Source organism: Barbatula barbatula (genome assembly GCF_947034865.1).
Source record: "Barbatula barbatula genome assembly, chromosome: 15".
NCBI lineage: Eukaryota > Metazoa > Chordata > Actinopteri > Cypriniformes > Nemacheilidae > Barbatula > Barbatula barbatula.
This window is the reverse complement of record NC_136778.1, coordinates 294,627-319,626: the sequence shown is the minus strand read 5'-3', so window position 1 is coordinate 319,626 and position 25,000 is coordinate 294,627. Positions and strand designations below refer to the sequence as shown.

General features: G+C 40.2%; 4 protein-coding genes across 6 annotated transcripts in view; 3 read left to right on the top strand and 1 right to left on the bottom strand.

Annotated features, from left to right (window-relative positions):
- The window catches only part of fdft1 (farnesyl-diphosphate farnesyltransferase 1), a 9,316-nt gene extending 4,697 nt beyond the window's left edge, over positions 1-4,619 (top strand). Inside the window, exons 2-7 of one of the 2 annotated variants that reach the window (XM_079474511.1) lie at positions 760-943; positions 1,019-1,147; positions 1,330-1,521; positions 1,792-1,968; positions 2,918-3,070; positions 3,174-4,619. In XM_079474511.1, the coding sequence (XP_079330637.1) occupies positions 760-943; positions 1,019-1,147; positions 1,330-1,521; positions 1,792-1,968; positions 2,918-3,070; positions 3,174-3,398 (1,060 nt within the window). In that variant the 3' untranslated portion in view covers positions 3,399-4,619. The remainder of the gene's footprint in view (positions 1-759; positions 944-1,018; positions 1,148-1,329; positions 1,522-1,791; positions 1,969-2,917; positions 3,071-3,173) is intronic. The other variant, XM_079474512.1, reaches the window with a different exon arrangement.
- Positions 4,620-5,299: 680 nt separating this feature from the next.
- On the top strand, positions 5,300-9,843 carry ctsbb (cathepsin Bb). The gene is made up of 10 exons (XM_079474208.1): positions 5,300-5,387; positions 5,754-5,877; positions 6,017-6,102; positions 6,923-7,037; positions 7,131-7,246; positions 7,394-7,479; positions 7,559-7,702; positions 9,112-9,228; positions 9,304-9,432; positions 9,512-9,843. Exons 2-10 carry the CDS (start codon positions 5,755-5,757, stop codon positions 9,586-9,588), a joined length of 993 nt encoding a protein of 330 aa, XP_079330334.1. The 5' UTR covers positions 5,300-5,387; position 5,754; the 3' UTR covers positions 9,589-9,843.
- A 1,893-nt stretch (positions 9,844-11,736) lies between these two features.
- Positions 11,737-22,620, top strand: ncoa7b (nuclear receptor coactivator 7b). 2 transcript variants are annotated; one of them, XM_079474880.1, is made up of 16 exons: positions 11,737-12,081; positions 12,839-12,925; positions 13,552-13,682; positions 15,435-15,505; positions 15,662-15,769; positions 15,851-15,949; positions 16,023-16,142; positions 16,245-16,429; positions 16,692-17,293; positions 19,682-19,853; positions 19,928-20,075; positions 20,648-20,770; positions 20,858-21,010; positions 21,090-21,185; positions 21,265-21,338; positions 21,425-22,620. In XM_079474880.1, exons 2-16 carry the CDS (start codon positions 12,879-12,881, stop codon positions 21,558-21,560), a joined length of 2,265 nt encoding a protein of 754 aa, XP_079331006.1. In that variant the 5' UTR covers positions 11,737-12,081; positions 12,839-12,878; the 3' UTR covers positions 21,561-22,620. The 2 variants fall into 2 exon arrangements, with proteins under 2 accessions (XP_079331006.1, XP_079331005.1); XM_079474879.1 differs by having other exon boundaries at positions 16,659-17,293; positions 21,425-22,612.
- The window catches only part of irf4l (interferon regulatory factor 4 like), a 3,885-nt gene continuing 1,493 nt past the window's right edge, over positions 22,609-25,000 (bottom strand). The window contains exons 3-8 of the mRNA XM_079474881.1: positions 24,432-24,523; positions 24,232-24,343; positions 24,054-24,161; positions 23,635-23,967; positions 23,450-23,556; positions 22,609-23,369 (exon numbers count right to left, since the gene is read on the bottom strand). Coding sequence (XP_079331007.1) covers positions 23,184-23,369; positions 23,450-23,556; positions 23,635-23,967; positions 24,054-24,161; positions 24,232-24,343; positions 24,432-24,523 — 938 coding nt within the window. The 3' untranslated portion in view covers positions 22,609-23,183. The remainder of the gene's footprint in view (positions 23,370-23,449; positions 23,557-23,634; positions 23,968-24,053; positions 24,162-24,231; positions 24,344-24,431; positions 24,524-25,000) is intronic.

Sequence of the window (25,000 nt, the reverse complement as noted above, 5' to 3'; positions counted from 1 at the left end):
TGCAGTGACGTGTGTAACTAGTTACTTAGTGATTAGTTACTGTAATATAATGACTTTTCCTTTGAAAGAGTAAAGTGAGGGATTACAATGCAATAATGCAATATTTCTTTTTCTAAAATCAATTTTATTAACATATATTTGAGGGAAATGAAAGCTTGACTACAACTTGTGAAAGTGAACAGCCGTGTTTTACTGTCGCATTAAGCAAATCTGACATTTTGTAAACAAACAAAAATAAAATAAACAAATTTCGCTCCGTGACGCTGATTGTTCATTGACTGCGTCAGAGCACGAGCACGCTATCATGCGCACACACACACACACACACACACACACACATCCCAACTAACATAGATACTAAACTATCAGCATCCACATAAAACTCTGACCGTACATCACTTTAAATGAATAGTTCATTTATCACAAACCATCACGATATCCACATGTGTGATAATTCAATATATTGCACAGCCCTACTTCTGATGTAATTATTAAAGTAAATACTTTGTGTAATATATGTGTGTGAAATAGTGGAATTGACATCAAAATAAAGTCTAACTTTAAAATCTGTGCTTTAATGTATAATTAGTAGTAGTTAATAATATTACTTCATGTAGTTTCATATTATTTATTTGAATGAATTTAATGAGCTGTTTCATGTCTTTCATAAAATTCATTACTTTCAGAGTAACTTGATCAGATGTGTTAATACACATGAATTCTGTTAGATTGATGAAATGTTGTGCTTCTCACGGACAGACATGCAGTGTGTATATTTTATCTGGTTCTGCGAGCACTGGACACAGTAGAAGACGACATGACCATCCCGCTGGAGCAGAAGGTCCCGTTACTGCACGACTTCCACACGTTCCTGTATCAGCCGGACTGGTGCTTCACCGAGAGTCAAGAGAAGGACAGACGCGTGCTGGAGGATTTCCCCTCGGTCAGACGCTTTCCTTTGTTCACCGCTTCATGGCTTCATGATTTAAATCTGAACGTGTTTAACATGTCTCTGCAGATTTCGGTGGAGTTCAGGAATCTGGGACCGGAGTATCGGGACGTGATCTCAGATATTTGTCATCAGATGGGAGTGGGAATGGCAGACTTTCTGGAGAAGAAAGTGGGATCCATGAAGGAGTGGGACAGGGTAAACTTTACACACGTGTTCGTTCGTGCAAGAGAATTATAGATGGAATTCATCCTATTTAATGGGTTCTTCTAATGCATTTCTGACATGCTGTGTATAATATTTGTTGCTCTAAATGTTGTTTATGTGGGTCTCGTTGACAAAGTGTTTTAGTGCGAGCCATGTCTTGTGTGTTTGTGTAGTACTGTCATTATGTGGCGGGTCTGGTCGGGGTCGGATTGTCTCGACTCTTCTCGGCGTCTCAGCTGGAGGATGCTGATGTGGGACGGGACACAGAACTGGCTAATTCCATGGGTCTGTTCCTTCAGAAGACCAACATCATCAGAGATTATCTGGAGGATCAGCGAGAGGGACGAGCTTTCTGGCCTCAGGAGGTACAACATACATGTTTTCTACACGACACAAACCTTCACAGCATCTTGAATGTCTTAAATCATTTTTCATTCATGTGTCATTTAGACTTGCTGCTGATGCAGTATGTAGTTTCATTTAAAATAGTTTTAATGATAAATTAATAATGAATAAATAAATTCTAATAGTATTTGCAACTATTATTGATACTAGTATTATTATATACATTTTTAACGGTTGTATGATGTCATGATTTTATAAATCAAACGCTCTGTATTATTTGTGTGTAACAGGCCTGGAGTCAGTTCACATCACGTCTGGAAGACTTCGCTCATCCTCAGAACCTGAGCTCCGCCCTTTCCTGTCTGAACCTGCTGGTGACAGACGCCCTCCGTCACGTCCCTGATGTCATCGCGTATCTGTCCCGCCTTCGCAATAAGAGTGTCTTTAACTTCTGTGCCATTCCTCAGGTACCTGCAGGAGACCTCACTCTCTCTCCTTTAACTCTGAAGGTTAATCGTGAAGCTGAAAAGTCTTGTGGTTATTTATTTAAAACTTTACAAAAACAGCTCAATAAAATAAACATGAATGCTGTTAAAATGAGGCGATGCTCTAGATTGCTCGGTCTTCTTCTTTTCTGATGTGGTCATCTTCAATGTTTTCATGCTTATCTTGCATTTTCATTACAAACATAAACTTTGGATCGATGCGGAAACTTTGAGATTTCCAAGTCTCAGGAGAGTAATTCCAGATCACGGCGCAGTGGCAGATACGATGTCTGCGCAGGCCGTGAGAAGTCGAAAGTGTGCTTGCATGGGTTTGGGGCGACTTCTGCTAGCATACTGCTGGGTGACAGTACAGTAAATCAATGGGAGAGATTCATTTTGAGTGACAGTAAGACTGACCAATCATATCATTTTTCTAAACGGCGTGCTTTGTTTTTGCTAACTTACCGCCATCTGGGAGGTTGGTCACCAGCAGTCTCGTAAAGCGTGTTTCAGACGCTGCAAATTGAAAAATATATCTCGTGTGTTAGGAACGTGTTGTCAGGAATGTGGCATTAAAGTGATTCATTACAGAATTAAACTGATACACACCGTATTTTAACATATTTCCTAGTATGGTATTGCACTAAATTCCTCTAAAAACTACAAAGATGTTATATGGTATTTTCATTCCCTTTTGAGTTGTTTATTTAAAAACAAAATTTGAAGTGAAATGTAAATACAAACCACAGCTATATTTAGGTAAACTTCAAGTATTGGAATCTTATGATGTGCTTTTCTTATGTTATTTTTGAAATATTGCTGAAGAGTTTTTAAATAATATTTTGATCTTTATTTGTTTGAATGAACAGTAACGTTTGAATGTTCTTGTTTATCTGTAATAAGTTTGTGTTGTATTGTTTGATTGTTGCAGGTGATGGCGATAGCGACTCTTTCAGCGTGTTACAACAATCCTCAGGTGTTTCAGGGTGTGGTGAAGATCCGTAAGGGTCAGGCTGTGACTCTCATGATGCAGGCCACAAACATGAGTGCAGTTCAGAGTATCATCGCACAGTACAGTCAAGAGGTGCGTGTGTTTGTGTGCACGCCTGGATGATTCCTTTGACTTGCCCATTTGAAAAGTTTTTGCATCAGTGTGTTGTATGTCCTGACATCACCTCTCCCTACAGATCCTACAGAAAGTGTCCATGACAGATCCCTCTCAAGAGAAGACGCTGTGTATCCTGACTGTGATCCGAGAGAAGAGTTTGTGTCCGGCCGCTCTGTCCACGAGAGCTCATCACCTGTCACCTGTCTATGTGTCAGCGGCCATGCTGCTGGCGGCTCTCAGCTGGCAGTATCTCAATGCCACCACGGGTCAGCCACCAGGGGGCGCAGACATGCAGGGACACTGACACTGACTGTACTTTAACATATAGACACAAAGACATCCGGGTATCTGCTCCATCAGGTCCTTCACTTGAGAGGGAATTTTAATCTCATGAAATTGCGACTTGATTTCATCTCACCACAAAAATCAAAGCGTTTCTGTTTTGCCGAGATGTTTTCCTGCTTGGACGCATCATCCTTAACTTCAAGGAGAAGTGCAGGGAAATATGAGAAATAGTGTAATGTTGTCATTCCCGGGAAATTTGTTCTCTCGTGAAGCAGGTGTTGATGATATTTGTTTTATTTTGTTGTGTGAACCCCGTCTGTGTCACATTTCACCCACAAACAAAAAAAGAGAAATAATAATCCATAGAGGGAGTTTTTCAAGGATCAATTTGACATTCGCTTCCACACCTAATGAAGTGTATCTGTAAGTGTTACCGTTTGATTTTGTGGTGATTAAGAACTTGTATTTGAATCTGTGTGTCTCGTGTCAATCTCTGGATTGTTGAGAATCTAATGTTTCATGTGTGATACGCGGACCGCAGATGACAGTAAAGTGACCTTAATATTCAGCTTTTATGTAAAGATCTTTGTACATATGCAGATGTCAAAAGATTTCGATTTGCTAGTTTATAATGTGGGAGTTAGATTTGTAAATTAAAGATCAAGTATATTTACAAATAAGATACTTTGATTTGTGTTTATTTATACCCTGATTTACGATCTCTTATATCTCATTGATGTCTAGGGAAAATAATAGAGATAGTTCTTAAGTCGCTTGTCTCTTCAGATGTCCTAACCTTAACGTAGTTCTTGATATCTGTAATTGCATTTTTAACCCTAACATCATTTTTATATCAATAATTGTGTGGTTACTAGTGATAATGTCTATTCCTGATAGAAACAATTGAATGACTACATGTAAAAATGCCAATTTCTGTTATAAATAATTATACTTTTACTATTGACAATATTAATTCTTGATATCAATAATGTGATTGTTACTAGTAAGAAAGCAGTTTTTGATATCTACAATCAGACACTTAGATTTATTGATATCTGAAAAACCAAATGCAACATGTTAAAACTCATTTACAGATATCAAGAATGAGCATTTTAACTAGCGAAAAGGTTAGAACTATATCAAAAATAGCAGTTGATACTTCTAGAAATTCTAGTAAAAATGTATTTGTTGATTCATATCTTGAGAATGATTAAAAGCTAATTCGGCTTGCCATAAGAGTCAGAAATGTGTCTGTCATCAGAAGAGACGTCAACAATCTGTCAAACTGAGCTCAGATTGGTCTCGTCTGCAATCAATAGATCTCAATATGAACTCAAACATTTCTCATCACATTTACTCGAATCCAGATGATTGGACCTCAATAATCTACATTTGTTTACACCTCAAGACTCTTCATGTGTTTCAACAATCACACTCTCATTTGATTCTGTTTTATGTTATTTTATGAGAAACATCTGAGACTCCTGAGCTGTGAAACATTTTCCTCTGGGGTCATCTGTGTCCCGTTAGCAACCCCTTAGTAACCCTCAGAAACACTCCAGAAGCTACCAAATCATTCCCAGCATCATGGCTGCAAGTTTTGCAGGTAGATTCTCAAAAGCATTTCTTCGAGATTTGTCATTATAGAGAGTTCCTCAGACGTTTGTCAGTGAGAGATTCAGTCAAGATTCTGATGATATAATTATTAGATGATATATGTATAAGCACCTATTGTATTATTGCTCTTTTATGAGATATCACTAATTGCTCCCTGAACTCTTTGTAAATCGCTTTGGATTAAAAGCGTCTGCTAAATGTATAATGGAGAGATGTTGTTGTGTTGTGTTCATGCAGACGTTCACAGTTTCTCAGACTTTTGGACTTGTGTGTGTCTGATGACATCTGTAACACGCACCTGACAGTCCGTCACATGATGATGTCGTTTTTAAAGCAGACGCTTGAACAGCGTGTCATTCTGTGAATCTGTGCTTCGACGAACTCTGATCAGGTACTGTAAATCTGCTTCTGCTCACATTTCTTTCAGCGTGTAGAACAAACCTGATATTTGTGTTTGAACGACAGAAATATTGCATTGAAGAATTGTAAAGTGATTCCATTTCAGCAGAATTCTGAAGATTTTATCATAACAATTCCACTTTTGTTGTTGTTGTTGCACTTTAGCTGAACTTTACAGAAATTGAGAGTTTAAGTCAGAAATATCACAGAATGCAGAAGCCATGCGTTTAAGTAATGTAAACCGAGTTTATTTTATTTTTACTTTTACACTTAAATGAGTCGTTTTAACTTGTTTTGAGATGCATGTTTTATTGAAGATATCTGCGAAATAACTATCAGATGTGCTTGTCTTCTTCAGGATGAACGGTGGACATCTGCTGTGTCTGTTCTGCGTGCTGTCCGTCACCTGGGCCCGCCCACAATTCTCCACATGGTCACATGACATGATCAACTACATCAATGCAGCCAAAAGCACATGGACGGTAAGAGAGACGTGAAGATGATGATGATGAAGAGCAGTTTGTCTGAAGATCTGCTGTCTGTCACACCTGTCGTGTCTTTCTGTCTTTCTCTCTTCCTCTTTTTTTATTTCTCACTCATTTTCACTTTCTGTCTTCACAGGCTGGTGTGAATTTTCAGGATGTGGAGTTCAGTTCTCTGAAGTCTCTCTGTGGAACTCTGCTGAGGGGACCAAGACTGCCTCATACGTCAGTAATACATCTGAATATATATCAACTCTTCTTTACTCTAAAGTGTCTTACACTATTTAGAAAAAGGTGCTGCTTTTGTTGTCTCAATGGTTACATAAAGAACCTTAAACATCAGAAGAAGTTTCTTCAGAACATTAAGAAACTTCTTTAAAGAACCTTTGACTGAATGATTCTTTGTGGAACCAAAAATGCTTCTTCTGTGGGATCGCTGTGAACAACATTTGATGTAAGGGATAATCCACAGCTAGCCGTGCGTTAAAGGGTTTTAATGCACAGCCTCCAGCCAATCAGAATCCAGTATTCAAACACACCATGGTATAAGCATCTTTATTTTTCAAGAGATGACAGAAACACCGAGGTGTTTATGTTAACATAAAATAAACAAATATTCAAACATTGTAAAAATAAAACATTAAAGGTCTTTACACATACGGTCCGAATTGTACGTATGCCTTTTTTGGTATTCGGTGCTTTTTTGTACGGTGTCTCTGAATGATCAAAACGCCTCTGAAAATGTTTGCTACGGATACAAAAAAACGCAGAAAAAATAATCTAGCCAGTCCGAATTTCTTTATGACGGACGAAAATATCGGAGGCCGTCTGTAAATGTGATTGACACAACGTGAGGTCGTAATTTATTTTTTAACGTAATTTCGTAATTTTAACGTAATAGGACGCACTTCCTATTAAAAAATCTTTATTTGTGTTACTTTTTCAACTTTGTAGAGAGAAAATGTTAAAGTGCGTAAACACAATGACAGCAGCAATGGTACTGGTGGATAAAATCTTCGTGTTTGTTTGTGTTTTCATTCTTCAGAGTAAAACACGCGACCAACATGAAACTGCCGGACACGTTTGACCCACGGAGTCAGTGGTCTTACTGTAAAACTCTCAGTCAGATTCGAGATCAGGGAAACTGCGGCTCGTGCTGGGTAAGACCGTTCATCACGCATGTGTGTGTGTTTATAGCTTTAATAAACTCAAGTGTGTGTACTCGTGTGTTTCGTACTCGTCTGTTTCGGTAGGCCTTCGGTGCGGTCGAAGCCATTTCTGACCGCATCTGTATTCACAGTAAAGGAAAAGTGTCGGTGGAGATCTCCGCTGAAGATCTGCTCTCCTGCTGTGATGAATGTGGATTTGGGTACGTCACATCCAACAGCAACATCTCTTTAACATCTCAGAAGTCTCTCATCAAATTTGAAACATTCAATCTGTGAAGAAACAGGAGAAACATCAGAGATGAAGTTGAAAGGATGATTTCATTGGATGTGATGTTTTTATGAGGCAGATGTTCTGGAGGGTTTTTGGCTGAAGCGTGGCAGTACTGGACTACATCTGGTTTGGTGACTGGAGGTCTTTACAACTCGAATGTTGGTGAGTTTGGCAACTGAACATGATTAAAATGCCATTCAGTTGTCAGCAGTGTAATCGTGATTCACGTCTGTTTCTGTAGGTTGCAGACCGTACACCATTCCACCCTGTGAACATCACGTGAACGGCACGCGTCCTCCGTGCACGGGTGAACATGGAACTCCAAAATGCAACGCTGAGTGTCTCCCTCAGTACAGTGTGCCATATAAAAAAGACAAACACTTTGGTGAGTACGTGTGAATCTTCATTCCCATCTAACAGACGTTCCCTTAAAGGAATTGTTCACTTTCAACATACATCTTCATGATCATTTACTCCCCCCTGTTGTCATCCAAGATGTTTATGTATTTGATTCTTTAGTCGAAAAGAAATGAAGGTTTTTGATGAAAACATTCCAAGATTATTCTCCATATAGTGGACTTCAATGGACTCCAAACTGTTGAGTCAGCTTCAAAGGGCTATAAATGATGTTTTATTAACAAAGTTCGGGAGGAACCTAAGCATATAAATCAGCCCGATGTTCCATCAGCAGTAATCACCTATCAGCCGAGCACGCTATCTCTACTTAATGATCTAGGCTGGTGCACCATCAGCAATCACCGTATCTACCCTATCAGCTCCTGCAAGCTCTATCATAAATAGACAAACAATCTTACCTGTTGCATCTTGCCAGATAAGCATCCCTCCTCCACCCCAGCTCCTCTCATTTTCTCTAAAGTCCCGCAGGACCCTCGGGGGGGGGGTGTTCTGGGCTCGAGCCGGTTCCGAGCCCGGAGCACTTGCTCTGAGCAGGGTAGAGTGCTCTGGGTTCGGATAGATCCGGCGGGCTCGGAGCCCACTCCCTGCACAACACGCCAAATACGCATAACCTTCATTCCCATGCTTTACCATCTATCCCAACAAGGAGCTGTTTATCGGCGAGGGCGAACTCGTGAAATGATACCAGATGATGAATAAGGGTCTGATCTAGCCAAACCATCGGTCATTTACAAAAGAAAAATGCATTTGCTTTATAAATATAAATGCTCTGTTATGCAAAGCGCGCTCACGACTTCACGTAATATGTAACTACATTGAAAAGGTCATGCTTGACGTTGTTAGGAAGGGTGAAAAAATAGATCTCATATTCTCCTCAAAGATCAAAATCGTCCGACATTGTTTTGTTACCTTAAAACTCCTTTTTCTTGAAAGTGTATTTTTACTTTCAACTTGTTAACACTGACTCGGTTACTTCCGCCTATGTCAAGTGTGACCTTTTCCACGTATTTATGTATTACGCTAAGTCGTTCATTTTTACCTTTTTATTTTGTTTATAAAAGGGCAGATGGTTTGGCTAGATCAGACCCTTATTCATCCTCTGGTATTATTTAAAGCCCTTTGAAGCTGCAGTGAAATTGTCATTTTGACCTTTGGCTGTTTGGAGTCCATTGAAGTCCACTATATGGAGAATAATCCTGGAATGTTTTCATCAGAAACCTTCATTTCTTTTCGACTAAAGAATCAAATACATAAACATCTTGGATGACAACAGGGGTGAGTAAATGATCATGAAGATGTATGTTGAAATTGAACAATTCCTTTGAAGATGTTCTTGTCGACACAGACACTGAATCCAGACCTGTTCTCTGTTTGCAGGTCATAAATCATATAACGTTCCTTCCGATCAGCAACAGATCATGACTGAATTATACACCAACGGTCCGGTGGAGGCGGCGTTCACCGTCTATGAGGATTTCCTGCTTTATAAGACAGGTCAGAAACCAAGACCTCAGGGCTTTTACTGCTTTGATAAATCACTGCTCCATTGAGTTTCTGATGATTTGTCAGGTGTGTATAAGCATGTGAAGGGCTCGGCGCTTGGAGGTCACGCTGTCAAGATTCTGGGATGGGGATCTGAAAATGGAACTCCTTACTGGCTGGTCGCGAACTCCTGGAACAGTGACTGGGGTGACAAGGGTGAGAATGAAACTAATCCCACAGAACGCTCCAGCAACCACATTCACACTGGGAATGATGTCATGTTTTTCTTCTGTAGGATATTTTAAGATCTTAAGAGGACAGAATGAATGTGGGATTGAGAGTGAAATGGTTGCTGGGATACCGCAGCTGTGAGGGCGGAGCCACATCATCTCACCTCTGATGGACCTCAGAATACAGATTCAACAGTTGATTTCACACATGTTCATTCACATGGAAAATAAGAGAAACACACAGTTTGAATTCAAAACTAAATGGTTCAGTCATATATTATGTTTTTTATTTGAATAAAACAACTACAGCACATTAAAACTGTTTCATTAACATCTATTGAGTCTAATCGTTACAATGCTTGTAATATAACTGTATTAAACTGGATCATTATTGGTCATCAATGAAGTCAATGTGGTTAGTGAAATCTACATTCAGTTTGTTTGATAATAGACACAAATGGGACAGATCATGAATCAACTGTGTCAGAGCAAGAACTTGGTATATAAAATACTTGATTCTCAAATGAGATTACCAGGATTAACAATAGTACAAATGAGTTATCTTCATTTATCACGTAGACGCCTCCTTGTCTGCTGGATCGTACGGCATCCCCGCCGCCACATTGGTGAGGGCAAAAGTCGACACAGAGACATACAAGTGAAGGATGGAGCTGCAGTTTTCTGGAATAAAACAACACAACATCGTTTTCATTTCTCAACCAATTTCAATACTTTTCTATTTCCATGGAGTAGAGAAACGTTTTGGCTCCAGTTAAAGGAGGTTATAGACTTGAAAATTTATTTATTGTCGTACGGAACTGTTAAAACTCAGGTTTGTCAAGCAATTATTTAGGTTTAGTAATTGTGTTCACATCACCAATGTGAAATAATTTAAGGGAGATTATATTCACATGATCAGAACATAGCCCGTTCACTTTAAAATCTTTTGGAAAAATCGAAACAATGCGTCTTTACTATATGACTTTTTACTGCTTCATAGTTATAATGCACGGCAGTATTATTTGGTTTTACCAGGATTAACAATAGAACATCTTTCATTTTTGAAAATGCCTAAAATTAGCTTAACTTCTACAGAATAAGCCATTTTCACGGTGAAAAATGTTTTACTTAATACGTCAATTAAACTATATTACCTTTCATTGCAACAAATGGATAGCAATAAAGCTCTAAAAACATGGTTTAAAATCACTTACCTTTATTTAGTGACAATTCTCTGTATTTTTTTCTTTCTTTCTTTCATTCTCTCTGGTAATGTGATGTGACATTGTTATATTGTGTCTGTAAAATTTCAGTTTTACTGTACTTTAAGCATGTATGTCATGTGACTGAAATCACATGACTCCGTGGAATGATTCCACAGAAAGGGGCGGGGCACTTGTGGTCCGTGACATCTGACTATATTAATGTAAAGGACATAAATCTGTCAAAAATAAGACAATGTTCCAAATTGTTGTCAAATTATGTTTGTGATCTTTTCTAGCAACAAAATAAGTGTTGAAAATGTGTGTTTTATTTTCTCTCAAACATGTTTTGTTGTCCCACATTTTCAAATATGATTGAGTTTGTTGGACAGCATGCTTTGGGTAATCTGGGACAGTCTTCAAGTGGGGAAATGTATTTAGGGACTTTATAAATCTAATGGCCATAATGAGACATGGGTGTTAATGTGGATTAATGGAGGTTACTTCAAAACCAAATGTATAGGATAATGCAACGTAAGTCGCTTTGGATAAAAGCGTCTGCCAAATGCCTAAATGTAAAATGTATAACATTAGCATAGATTCACAGGAGCTAGCATCTCGCTAACCAGCTACCTAGCGATGCTACAGAGATGGAATCTTGGAAACATATATTGCTGCTTGCTGTTGCTAAAATTTAAATGGAGTTTTTAAAATGTAGGCCTGTACAATATTAATAGAGTTTCAATGAATTAGCACAGTAGATCGTTAATCCTGATACAGATAGAAAGTATTTCCCTGATATTGGAGATTTCTGTTACTTTCATAATGCAAAATTGATGATATTGTGTTGGGGATGGATAAAGTAAAGTGAATAAAGGCTAAAGTTAGGCTCAGATTTCATAAATGTCCCGGATTGCTCGAATAGCCTAATTTAAATGCAAAAATACACAAAAACGAAATGAAAATACTATAAAATGAAAGATATGTTAATGAAAATGTTCTATATAAGAGCCATTTAACGCTGAAATAAAACGTGAAAACGTTTGCGTTTTCGTGTCCTTGTCAATCACATCCCAATGGGCGTGGTCGGGTGGACTTTGACCTATGAGAAGAGGCGCATTTAAATCCAGAGATGAATAAGTAAATAATTCTATTTGCACACCTAAACGAGCACGAGCACGAGCACGAGCACGAGCACTGATTCATGTAACGGGTTCAATCCTGAAAACACTCGACGGGTTTCCCGACGTGTCAATAGAAAACAAGCGAAGAGACTCGTCAGGATGTGAATGGCTTTAGCTTTAGCATGTTAGCATGTGTGTGTTTTCAGCTTGATTCTGATGAATTTGACGTTTATGATGATTGTCGACGACTGATGCTCTTGAATAAACGGAAGATGTGAAGTGTTGACTGGATCTTCAGGGTTTGTTTAGGTGGGTTTATTGTTGTTGTTGATTGTCTCAACACATGTGCATGCATGCCTGCATTTCCTGCACTGTATATTGCATGCATGCATGTATTCACCTGCAGTGGCTGTTGATATGTGTATTACGTGTGTAACGCATGTGATGTCGTTTGTGCATTTATATTATAGAGCCCTTTTTTTCTGTATAACGTTACTTTCATATGTATATAAATCCACCCAGTGACGTGTGATGTTCTCTCTCGTGTTTATTTTCATATAGTTGCAATAATTGTTACACATTTCATTCGATGTTGTGAGCATTGATTTACATTTATTATAAAAAATACACACAGTATAGGAGTATGGACCGCTGTAACTCGTCCGCCATATTGGAACGGTCAAATCCATTGTGTGTAAATGTACGTGCTTTCCCCTCCAGACGCGATGGACGTGGGGTTCCTGCTCTTTCTATTGGCTTTAAATGGGATTTTGTCATTTAGCACAATGCAATCAAAGCAGATTGATTTGAGATATCAATGATGCAGTGTTATCAGTCTACTCACATTAATCTCAAATCAAACATCAGGTTTGTTGTTTTAACAGTAAAGATGAGCGATTAGTGATGATCTAGTGGCTTTGCCCAAAAACAAGTCGCATCTCGTATGAATCGACAGTTTTGCGTGCTGATGTCACTGGAGTTATTGACCCGCGACAGGAGATAAAGGAGAACATATTTAAACCGTGATGTTTACTTCACCTCTGCCTTCTCTGTTCTTGGATGACAGAGCGTTGGAGAGAACATCACCCAGAGCTGCTTGACTTCAGATGTCCATGATGGAGAAGAACGAGACGAGGCCTGGATACTTCGCCAGGTCTGAATCGGTGTCATGCACATTTGTCTCTAGATGGATCATTATACAAATGCGTGATGTTGCGGTCGGTCTGAAAGAGGAACTAGCACCTTTTTTTTGGGTTATTGCATGTTGAAGAGATCATCTTTACCAACACAGATTGTGATCTAGGTCCTGTTACAGGTGCCAATGTGTTATTTCAGACAAATAAAGCAAAATTTGTTCAGTATTTTTAAATTAATGTTCGCACGATGTAACGCTTTAGTGAAAAGCAGAAGACATAAATTAAACCCACAAAAAAATATTTAGAGAAATGTCTCAGTGGTTTTGACATGATGACACAAAATACTGTTCTTGTCTGTGAAGTTTCTGGAAAGCAGGTGAGTGGTAATGCTCAGATTGTTGTAGAAGGTTCAGTAAATCACCAGTGTGATGATTGTGTGTGTTTCCTGAAACTGTATCTGTTGACGGATATGTTTCAGTATGATTAACCGGTCTCTTGACGTTCTTTATTAAACTGTGGCCATCTTGGCTCAGTTTCTCTGCCCTCACAGATCCCGCATTGACACGAGTGCAGTTATTATCACAGTTAGTTTTATTCACGCTGCTATTCTGATAGACCTTTGATCACTTTGGTTTTTCATTAGACTGACGAAGAGACGGCAGATGAAACAGAGCCAATCAGATTCAGAGACAAAGACGGCAGTCATCCGTGAACCTGCTTGTATTGGACAATCTCAGGGGGAGAATCTGGAAACCAAGGGAGGCCAAAGAGAAGGTAAACGTGTGTATTTCACTACTGTCAAGTCATTTTGAGTGTTTTGATGCATCAGAATCTGATCTGGTCGTAAAAAAAATCCATAATTTACTCATGAATCTCCCACAGGCTCTTTATTCTTTCTTTAAAATAATCAGTTGCACACACAATACAAACAGATTCTCAAACGAAAAACAAGCCATCTGTATTTGACTTGATGAATGTGTCAGCCTGTTGTGAGACAGGAAGTGAGACGCTGGGAAACAGGAAGAGCATCACATGGCGTGACCCCAGATATTGAAAACTGTAGTGGACGTGTCAAAGGTCACACTGTGTTTGTACAGGACCTTTCAAAAGGGACCTGATGCGTGTTTAAACATCGTCTACTCTCTTTTTGTGTTCAATTCAAATGTATATCTATAGTGCTTCTCAACAGTAAAAACATATTTATATTAAAATGAGGAAGTACATGGCGTTATTACAGAAGTTCCATAAGATCGACAATTGAGCTACAAATATGTGTCAGGACTGCCCTCTGTGCTGTAAGGAGGGTAAGAATATCTAAGACATTTATATTGTAGAGAACAGAATATAACCAACAATCTGTTTTACACTACGAGTTATTTGATTTCATGCTAGTGATATCAGCAGATTCCCCTCATTCTCTCTCTGAATATATTCAGAAGCTTGTTTCTGTAATGATGCCTCGTATCGTCACCTCAGACTGAGAAGCTTCCATCTGTGTTCTGAGAAGTTGTAAGATAATGAGCTTTAAAGTTTTTGCGTTCAGCAAACATGATACGGGGAACAAACATCTTTCAAACATGAAGATGACAGAGACCCTAAATGCATTCTAAATATACACCATCAACCTTTTCTGAGATTGGTAAAAGGGGATTTTTGGAACACATCAAATCACAGATTCTGTAAAATCCCCTTAAGGTTCTATCTGCAAAACACTCATTAATAGATTTTCAAGCGAAACTAACAATTAACTTTGATAAAACGTGAAATTCGTGTTAAAATAATGTGTAAAGAAGTTACTTTACATGGATTCTATGACACTTTTCCTGATTTGTTCAGGTTAAGCATAAAAGGCAGAAGTTATTGCAGGAACCCTTAAGTTTCTGTCGGTTTAGACTTTATTCTACTGAAGCTGAAATAACATGATCATGTTTATTGTTGTAATTAAGACGGTTGACACTGTTGACTATCAGGCCTTTATATTGTCAGATGTAAGGCATTCATTGCATTACGAGGGTTCATGTCAACACGTCACGAGTGTCAATAAAACCCACTGTCAGGAGTCTGGTCACATGACAAAGCTGGATCTCCTCTGTGCATTCAAAGTGCTGATTGGCTCGCAGATTGAACCAAATTATATTTTGAAGATAGAACCTTTGTGTCTTTTTAAAAAAACTTACACATTTAAAAAAGCAAATATGCCACAAATACAGAGGAGACATTTGCACATTCCTGGGAACATTTGGCATAATGTAGGTACACAACGGCATGAAATATTTCACACTGTGCAAGTGATTTTTGGATATTTCATAACAAAATGCAACAGTAAAACATGGCTGTTCACTTTCAGATGTTGTAGTGATGCTTTCTTTTTACTCAAATAATGTGAAATAAATGTTGGTAATGTCATTTCTTCAATATATTTGAATACAATTAAAAAATGTCGTATCGCATATGAAATATCGCATTATTTAGCATGCTATCGCATTTTTCCTCAAAATCGCCCTAATTTTCACCTCTTTCTTTCAGATGACAACAGTAAATCATACAGTCAGATCAAGAAAGAGAAGAGTAAACCTGCAGGAACTGTGGAGTATATTGTAAGTCATCCGCTGTGTTGTACTGTACAGTAAATGTTGGCTGAATGTATTTAAAGCTGCTTAGCACCATGCAAAATGGTTCAAATGCTTTTTAAGGAAAGAGGAAATTGAATATGAATTCGTGGACAGCGGACAAACGGAGTGTTTTTTTGGCAGGTTGGAGCAAAGGACACACTGAACAGCATTGCTCTGAAATTCAACAATACTCCAAATCAACTGGTGCAGTTAAACCGTCTGTATTCACACAGTGTCGTACCTGGACAGGTGAGCGTTCACTACACAACACGTGATAGCTGCTCATCATTCCTGCTGTTCTGTGTCTTTCTGATGAGCTGTCTTTTTCAGAAATTATTTGTTCCTGATGTGGACCAATCAGAGCGTGGCTCTCAGACGGACGCTTCCTCTGAACCGATCAATACGGACTCATCAGAGAGGAAGCCGAAGGTAAGACGGCTCTAGAAGTCATTGGATTCTGACCTGAGCTCAGTTCATGACACATCTCTGATGTCTCTGTCAGTGGGACGGTGAGTCGAGCTGTCGGCCCGTGCGGAGAGAGACATCACCGTCGTCTGAAGACGAGAGTCCAGCCACCGTCAAATTCATCAAGATGAGCTGCAAATACGTCACTGATGGGATGGTGAGCATCACCCAAAATATCTGGTTACAAATCATGTGACATCACAAGCTTAACCATGACATCATCACAAGTGCACTCTCAGAGTTTTTGTGTGTGCTGTAGGGTGTCGTCGGGGGTGTGATGATTATAACACCCAATAACATCATGTTTGACCCACACAAGTCGGATCCCGTGGTGATCGAGAACGGCTGTGAGGAGTACGGTCTCATCTGTCCCATGGAGGAGGTTCTGTCTCTGGCGCTGTATGATGACATCTCACGAATGAAGCTGAAGGACGCGCTGCCGTCGTAAGAAACGCCCTCATCATGTCATCACATGTGTCTATGTGGCCTCTTAAGTTCTCCTTATTTGTCAAGTTTTCACACCACACGTTTCACATTTTTGTCATTTTCACTTTGGTCCGGTTGCTTTGTGTTTGTTTGTGTTGCATGTTTGGTTCATTTGGGGTGTTTTGTTTTCCTCTTTTTAATTTCACCATATTTCCATTGATGATGATGGCCACTGATGTGCCGGTAGTGATGAACCCCAGGATCTCTGTCCGTTATACAGGCCGGGAGAGTGGGAGGAGCTTCCCTCCGAGCAGGACCTCAACCCTTTCAGTCGTTACGAGGCGCTCGGACCGCCCAGCCGTCCCATCATATTAGATGATATTGAAACGGCCGTGTCTGACATGTCAGTGTGTCAAATGGTAGATAAATCACCGTCCGATGAAGGATTTACTGAATTAGAAATGCCACAGAGCGACTCTAACACTACCTGCCCCAGTCAGAAGGGGGCGTCACTTCACCTTAGCTATGAACCGATAGACGAGAGTAACCCATTGCCCTCAGACCAAACAGAAGAAGAAGAAGATGAAGGACTTTATCATCGTTCCACAGAGGACAGTGGGGTGTTGCTTCAGTCTGTTTCAGACAGGATACGTGATCCTGCCGCAGCGGTGCATGATGGGAATGAGGTTAATATAGACGTGAGCGCAGGGGCGGTGAAAGAGGTGACCGCATGGGACAGAGGCTGTGGTGATGTCAAGACACAAAAACAACAGAAAGAATCAAAGTCAGATGGAGAGATTGCTGACGCTGAGAGACGCAGACGCACCAGTGAGACTGACGTGAAGTCGTGGCTGTTAAAAAGAATGCAGGGACCAATCGAAGGTGAGTCTGTGTGATTGACAGCACACACCGGCCAGTCGCGGCCGTGGCCAGATAAGTCCTATTTAAACTCGGTTCTTAAACATGATGTGCTTCTGCATCAAAACTAAGCAAAATGGTTTGTCTCTTCATCACAAATTATCACTAGAAATAAAAAGTTTTTTATCTGGTAATCTCTCCTGCTCTTGAATAATGCCCACATACCTCACACATGATTGTGAACCGTTCAGGACACGTTTCATTGGATCTGTGTGTTACTGAACGTCTTAAAGTGACAGTGACCCAATACTTGACCTCCTGCGAACCGTGTTATGGAGGACCGGGAGTGCCGATTAGAAATAAAATGAAGAATCAATTGATCTATTTAATAATTAAAACATAAAAATGTAAACAAATAAGTAACTTTTTAAATTGAGAAATGAATAGACAGTAACTTTATTGCATCGTGCGCCATAACTACATGACATGGCAGAAGTAAACTCGGACACTGCTTGACAGAGCTGGAGATCCACACAGAAACAAAGTTATAAACTGAGTTCAGCGTGAGCTATACCCACAATGACCTCGACACTGAACATATCCACTCAGATAGTCCAGGATGTGTTCATCTGTTGTTGTGGACGTCAAAATGAGAATCAGGGGTGTAGCAGAGACGACGATTCATCTCGGGTTGATATTGTAATGTTGCCAGGAAAGCTTCCTGCGATCCATTTTCATTAACACCCTGTTTAACATTACACGTCACGCGAGCAGCGCGGCTAAACACTATAACCCATTATAAACAGAAATTCTGTCCCTGGATGCGATGGAACAAACAGCTTGTTATTAATGATTTCTATGGTCTTTTGTTGCACTGCTCACGTGTGGTCTAACAGGGTGTGATAAATACTCATCGTACATCAGACACGGTGCAGGTTTGGTTAACAAAGCAGTTTGTCTCTACATGGGAATGATTCTGACTGCGGTGTTATAAATACAGATCAAGTTGCATCTCATCTCAATTACAGAACAGATTCACTGCATGAGCAACACATATTCACTGGAGTGAAAGAACACGATCATGCTGTTACGCATTCACACCCATGTAGCATTCCCCCATTACAACGTGTCCTAATACTGGTCCTCATGACCCCCGGCTCTACATGTTTTGTATTTTCTCGTATTCACCTTAAGACGTTTGCTTACTAAATCCCCAAGTGCCCTGCTAAGAGTTTCAATGGATATTCTGAATAAGGAGTGTAAATTATGTTCCAGTCCATGGAATGAACCCTGATAAGAAACACCTGGAAAACCTATTCAAAGGCTTCAGGAATAACAGAAAGGTTCGACTGCTGCGCAGATTTCATGGCGTATCACATTAAAGTACAGCGAGAGCGATTCAAAAGCATACACAGCAGTAAGCACTTGATTCTCTCTTGAGGTATTTAATGTGATGGCGCCGCCCGTCTCGTTCGGTGAGCAACCGCTAACTGTGTGCTTGTTCTCATACATGCAGTGTCCGAGTTTACTTCTGCCATGTCATGTAGTTATGACACGCGACGCAATAAAGTTTAAATGGCGGCAGGTCTTTCTTGCTCATCTTACATCTACTTTGAATGACATGTTGGAGAAGGGGTGTATCCTAAAACTGAGCCGAAAGCTGATTGGTTGCCCTCACGTGTGTACTGTCCAATGGCTTTTTTTGACTCGATTGACAAATGGATAAAGAAAAAGATTTGGCAAAACGACAAAGAAAACCTTTCGGCAAAAGCTTTTTTTAAAAGCGATTTAAATTGTGCATAATAAAACTTTTCATTGTTTTATTTTTTAATGTTTAAAGCATGAATTAATTTGTTTGAAATGTATATATTTAAAATAATGTTTTTATACAACGTTTTATTGTTCAATTAAACTACATTTTAAAATACAATTTAATAAACCAATTAAAATAAGTCCATTCATTTCCCAATTTAAAAAGTTATTTATTTGTTTTATTATTAAATAGATCAATTGATTCTTCATTTTCCCTATATCAATAAATCAACAACAGCAAATAAATAAACAAACAAACAAGGCACTGCTGTTCATGTCTTTATATGAATGGGCTATTTTTCCTGTCGCTTTTGTTTCTTTGTTCGGTCATTTTGAAGACACAAATCCCCCATAAGAAGGTGAAATCCTGGTTGGGCTGACTGAAGATGGTGATTATTTGGCTCTAATGGAATCTTTTTGAGGATTTTGAATTTTGGTGGTACAAACAGAGCATGTTGCATTGCATTCTGGGATTGCCATGTTCACAGCGGATTGACATTTAGATTTCTCTGTCGTTCTGCACTTCTTGACTACACTTGTAGACAGTGTGATGCAGATCAGGTGTAAAGTGTTGTTGTTAATCAATGTTTTGTCTTACAGACATGCTGCTTTCACAGGAAGAAAAGAGCAAAGCTCCGCCCATGTTTCTCTGCTTTAAAGTGGGAAAGCCAATGAGGAAATCCTTCACCATCGGTCGAACTTCAAGCCCCGCCCACTCGTTCATCAACAGGGGACGACAGCCTGAGTACTGGTTTGCTGTTCCACAGGAGCGGTACGGATGAGGATTCTCAGCATGTGTGTGTTTGATACGAGCGTGTTTATAATGAACGTGTGTTTCCTCCTCAGAGTGGATCATCTGTATTCATTCTTCATTCAGTGGTCTCCGGACACATACGGTAAAGACGCTCAGGAACACGGCTTTGTGCTGGTGGAGAAAGATGAGCTCAACATGATCGATAACTTCTTCAGTGATCCCGTCCCTCGCAGCTGGGAGGTCTGTTCAGTCACCGTACAAGCACCACACGACATCACACCCGAGAAAACCAAATCTCAACACTGAGGTTTTTTTTTTTATTGGTGTTCTATTCATATTTATCACAAAACCAGTCTGAAGCAGCACGGGAACATTAGAGGTAAAAGCCAAAAATACATTGTTTAAAACTGAGATTTTCTAGACTTCATATCCTAATGCTTTCAACTCAAACAATGTACCCATAAGACTGGTTTTGTTGAGCAGGGACACATTTAAACTTCACTTTTCATGTTATTCTGGTTTCATTTTGTAGCAATTTTGTTTCTATGTGCCTTTGTCATTTTATAATTTTTGATTTATTTCCAGTTAATAATTCAGAAAGTGGATCTCTAAACAAACACTTCACATGTTGTTATATTTAGACGTGTGTGTCATTTGATTTCCATTAACAGATCCGGTATGTATTGAATTTTTTGTTAACAATAATAACCAGTTATTTTATTCCTGTTGCTCTTTCTAAACAAATAGTTGAGTGTTTTCAGACTTTGTTTAGAAGAGGTGGATCAGTTTGTCGATCTGTGTTTGTTCTCTAGATCATCACAATCAATGAAGCCAAGAGGCGTCAGAGTCTCAGCTTTGAGGACGAGTATTCTCTGGATCTTTTTCCTCTGCTGATGGATCCCAGTGTTCTTCTGGAGGACACACACGTTGAGAAGGTCACACACACACACACACACACACAGTTTCTGAAATAGGGTTCTGATGCAGAGATAATGAAACACACACGTGTGTCTCCTCCACAGCTGGCCACACGTCTGCCGGCTCGGGTTCAGGGTTATCCGTGGCGTCTGGTCTACAGTACTGTGATACATGGAACGAGTCTGAAGACTCTGTACAGAAACCTGATGGATGTGGACTGTCCTGTACTGCTGGTCATCAGAGACATGAACAATCAGGTAAGCCTATACATCTAAACCCGAGTCTCCTCCCGGCGAGCCGTTAGTATCTCACGTTATCTTTATTTATCGCCTGCAGGTTTTCGGCGTGTTTTCCACTCATCGGTTTCGAGTGAGCGAGCATTATTACGGCACAGGAGAGACGTTCCTCTACACTTTCTGTCCTGAGATCAAGGTTTGAGTGCAATGCTTCTGTTCCAGATCAAGTCGATGGTTTCTTGACTTTGTTGAGTGAATGTTTCTCTGTGTGTCAGGTGTTCCACTGGAGCGGAGAGAACTCATATTTTGTGAAAGGAAACACAGATTCTCTTCAGATCGGAGGAGGCGGGTGGGTTTATTGTGTGTGTGTGTGTGTGTGTGTGTGTGTGTTCATCACTGTTGTGAGCATAACTCTTGACTGTCTGCTCTCTTCAGGGGTCGTCTGGGTCTGTGGTTGGATGCTGACCTTTATCATGGCACCACGTCCAGATGTTCCACATTCAACAACCCGCCGCTGTCCGGCAAACAGGACTTCATCGTTCAGAACCTGGAGGTTTGGGCGTTTGAATAAGCTGCTGCGCTGTAGACGAACACTTCACCATGTGCACTGTGACACATACACACACACACACGGCATGACGCTTCTACCAAGTGTTTTTACACCCGTGTGTGAGGCGTGTCCATCCGCCCGGTCTCCGCTTGACTGTGGCCACCTTAATCTGAAACGCCGACTACAGCTATCCCAGCATGCATCATTCCTTAGAAATGTTTACCAGTATATAAACCCATGTATGTGACTGAAGCCAGAAATCATATTATGTCTAAACCTCTGTGTTACACGTGGAGATTTGACACTCTGTTTAAGGGCCAAACCTGTGACGCCAGAGACTTTGATTTATTTACCTGTCGTATTTCCATGTTTGTTTGAACAGGTGCGTAAAATAATGAACATGATTCTTGAGAAATCACTTGTGTTTTTTAAGACGACTATTTGGAGGCCAAATGTGTTGTGTCAGGGGCCAGTAGTGCAGAATAGAAGATTTGTTCTTTTGTTTAAAGTGTAAACACTACTGCAACACAAAACACCACAGAAGCATTTTGTTGACCAAAGTGTTTATTTTCTTTGCTTTGTTCTTCAGTGAAATCTTTTATATTCGGTTTTCTATTTCTCGTCCATGAAAAGATTTTTTATAAATGTGTATGGGATGTGAAAAGGTTTTACTGTTTTGTGTTATTTTAGGGACCTTTTCTAATGGAGAGCACTGGCCAGTATTTGTTTGCGATGTTAAAACACAACTCAAAACATTCACTTGAATTGATTTAGAAGACACGGATTGTGAACGGACGAGCACAGAGAAGTTTGTTGTTGGTTGTTTAAGAAGGGAATAGCTTTTGTTGGATTGATGTGATTGGTTGTCGGTGGTCCACTAATATCATTACAGTGGATTCATATCAAAATGTGATTTATGGTCCATGTGGAAAAACAGTCGTTCACAATCACAAATATTTCACACTAAACGTCTTTGATTTCAAACACTGTGTGGTAGCCAATGAATGTGATATTTATTGTGTATTTTCTGTGTTTAAACCAAATAAATGCAATTAAATGACTCCAGTTTCATCAATATGGCAACCGAATGGCTATAAAACTTTATTTTCTATTATAAAACATTTTAATAACAAACATTGACCCTGAGTTGTGATTGAATTGTAATTTTAAAATGTTTAAAAATGTGTAGAGAAAAAGTAAAATATAATCAAACTAAATATTGAAACAAAAAATCCACAAAAGCAAATAATGAAATGTTTAATACAAATACATCAACAGGTCTTAAAACAGTATAAATATATAAACGTTACATTTCTGCTTTCACATCTCTTAAGAAACATCTATTGTAAGCGTCTCGCATCTGTTTTCTGTGTTTCATCAGAACACAACAGAAGAACTTTGATCATCACACAACACTGAACTCCATTGACTTCTATTATCTGAACACAAAACCACCGAGACATTTCTCCAAATATCTCTAATGTCGTGTTCCACTGAAGAAAGACTCACAGACAGATTATCAAACACGAGAGAGAGAGAGAGAGAGAGAAGAAGTGATGTTTTTTTACTAAACTGAATGACATTAATGCGGTGATTCACTTTTTTCTTTAATACTTTATCAGAATAAACTTCATCTTGAGCTCTTCATGAATCCTCGTGCCGTGTCTTGAATGACTCCTGTATGAACCCGCTGTGGGTCACAGGATAATCTTGGTTGTAGGGGAGAATCTGATCAGGGGTCAGAGGTGAAAGGTCATGGGTGTTTCTGATGTAACCGAACGCCCCCTGCTGGGTGAGCAACAGTAACTGACGTCCCAAGAGCGGCTCCACCTGCAGGACACAACGAGAACTTCACTAGACCTGCGTGAGCTCTAAACAATCACAGGGATGATGAGGTCAGAGGTCAATACCTGCACGGTCAGGGGTCTTCTGTCTGCTGAGGGGCCGCAGGACTCAAAAAACAGCTGCACGTGGAACCGTGGAGGCAAACATGCTTGCAAGAAACACGTCTGAAGCTCTGCGTGACACAAACGGAACGGTTTATTTTTCAATACTTCACAGGTGTAAATGATGTGATATATGATGTTCTATGAACCTGTCAGGAAGAGATGCGTGTCCAGTAGTTTGCTGGTCTGATCTCTCTCTAGTTTGAAGAGTTTATTGTTGATGTTGTTGTGTGTTGTGTCGCAGTAGATTGCGCTCTGACAGAAGCGGCGGGCGTACAGACCGTCGGGTGACATCCAGAGCAGAACTCCTCCCTCCAGCTCTCCTCTCTCAGTGTGTGGAAGAGGAACGGCTTCCGGTCCGCCCGCGCTGCTCTGGGTCCAGCTGTCATCGTGAGGAAGCAGCAGACAGCCCTCCATACTGGTGACCGTCACATCAACAAACACGACATCACCGCTGAACACACTCACCTGCAGACGAGGCTCTGGACAACACACACACAGAACACTTATACCACCAGAACAAACGCATTGCATTGTTGTAAAGTGTGTGTGTGTGTGTATAGGCTACCTGACAGTGTCATGGTCTCCAGCGATCTGACGGCGGTGTCCAGACTGAAGAGAGGAGATGGAGAATCAAATGAAGCGCTGCTGTAGAATGATCTGCTGATCTGATACCCTGAACACAACGTACACGATTCACTTCACCATTAACACTGAGCATTAACACTTAAAACACACACACACACCAGCATCCCAGTGAGCGCTTGGACTGTATGAAGAGTGCATCTCTGAGTGTGGATTCTGCTCTGACAGGAAGTCCCTCCAGCTTCTATCCACAACCGACAGGAAGTTCGACAGCTGCAGGGAGAGAACACACAAACATCTCTCATTTCTTCATGTGACGGACACATGACGCAGAAGATGCTGGAAATGAAGCAGATGTTACCTGAGCGTGCACAGGTTCATATGAGGGCTGTGATGGGTAACTGTGATGACCTGATGCTGGACACACTTTCTCATGACACTTTGCTCCTGAAACTGAGGAGTTGTGAAACTTTACTGAAGAGCTGTTCTGTGTGTGTGTCTGTGTGTGTGTGTGTGTGTGTGTGTGTGTGTGTGTGTGTGTGTGTGTGTGTGTGTGTATGTGTGTGTGTGTGTGTCTGTGTGTGTGTGTGTGCGTGCGTGCGTCTGTATGTGTGCGTGCGTGCGTCTGTGTGTGTGCGTGCGTGCGTCTGTGTGTGTATGTGTGTGTGTATGTACGTGTGTGTGTGTGTGTGTGTGTGTGTGTGTGTGTGTGTGTGTGTGCGTCTGTGTGTCTGTGTGTGTGTGTGCGTGTGTGTGTGTGTGTGTCTGTCTGTGTGTGTGTGTGTGTGTGCGTGTGTGTGTGTGTCTGTCTGTGTGTGTGTGTGTGCGTGCGTGCGTCTGTGTGTGTGTGTGTGTATGTACGTGTGTGTGTGTGTGTGTGTGTGTGTGTGTGTGTGTGTGTGTGTGTGTGTGTGTGTGTGTGTGTGTGTG

What these genes read in the sequence shown, in the direction of transcription:
- ctsbb (XM_079474208.1), top strand. Translation starts at nt 5,755, where the DNA reads ATGAACGGTGGACATCTGCTGTGTCTGTTCTGCGTGCTGTCCGTCACC. An exon ending in GAAACTGCGGCTCGTGCTGG is followed by an intron (nt 7,038 to 7,130) that starts GTAAGACCGTTC and finishes CTGTTTCGGTAG; the next exon opens with GCCTTCGGTGCGGTCGAAGC. An exon ending in CAGTGACTGGGGTGACAAGG is followed by an intron (nt 9,433 to 9,511) that starts GTGAGAATGAAA and finishes TTTCTTCTGTAG; the next exon opens with GATATTTTAAGATCTTAAGA.
- ncoa7b (XM_079474879.1), top strand. Translation starts at nt 12,879, where the DNA reads ATGTCCATGATGGAGAAGAACGAGACGAGGCCTGGATACTTCGCCAG. An exon ending in CATCAGAGAGGAAGCCGAAG is followed by an intron (nt 15,950 to 16,022) that starts GTAAGACGGCTC and finishes TGTCTCTGTCAG; the next exon opens with TGGGACGGTGAGTCGAGCTG. An exon ending in AATGCAGGGACCAATCGAAG is followed by an intron (nt 17,294 to 19,681) that starts GTGAGTCTGTGT and finishes TTTGTCTTACAG; the next exon opens with ACATGCTGCTTTCACAGGAA.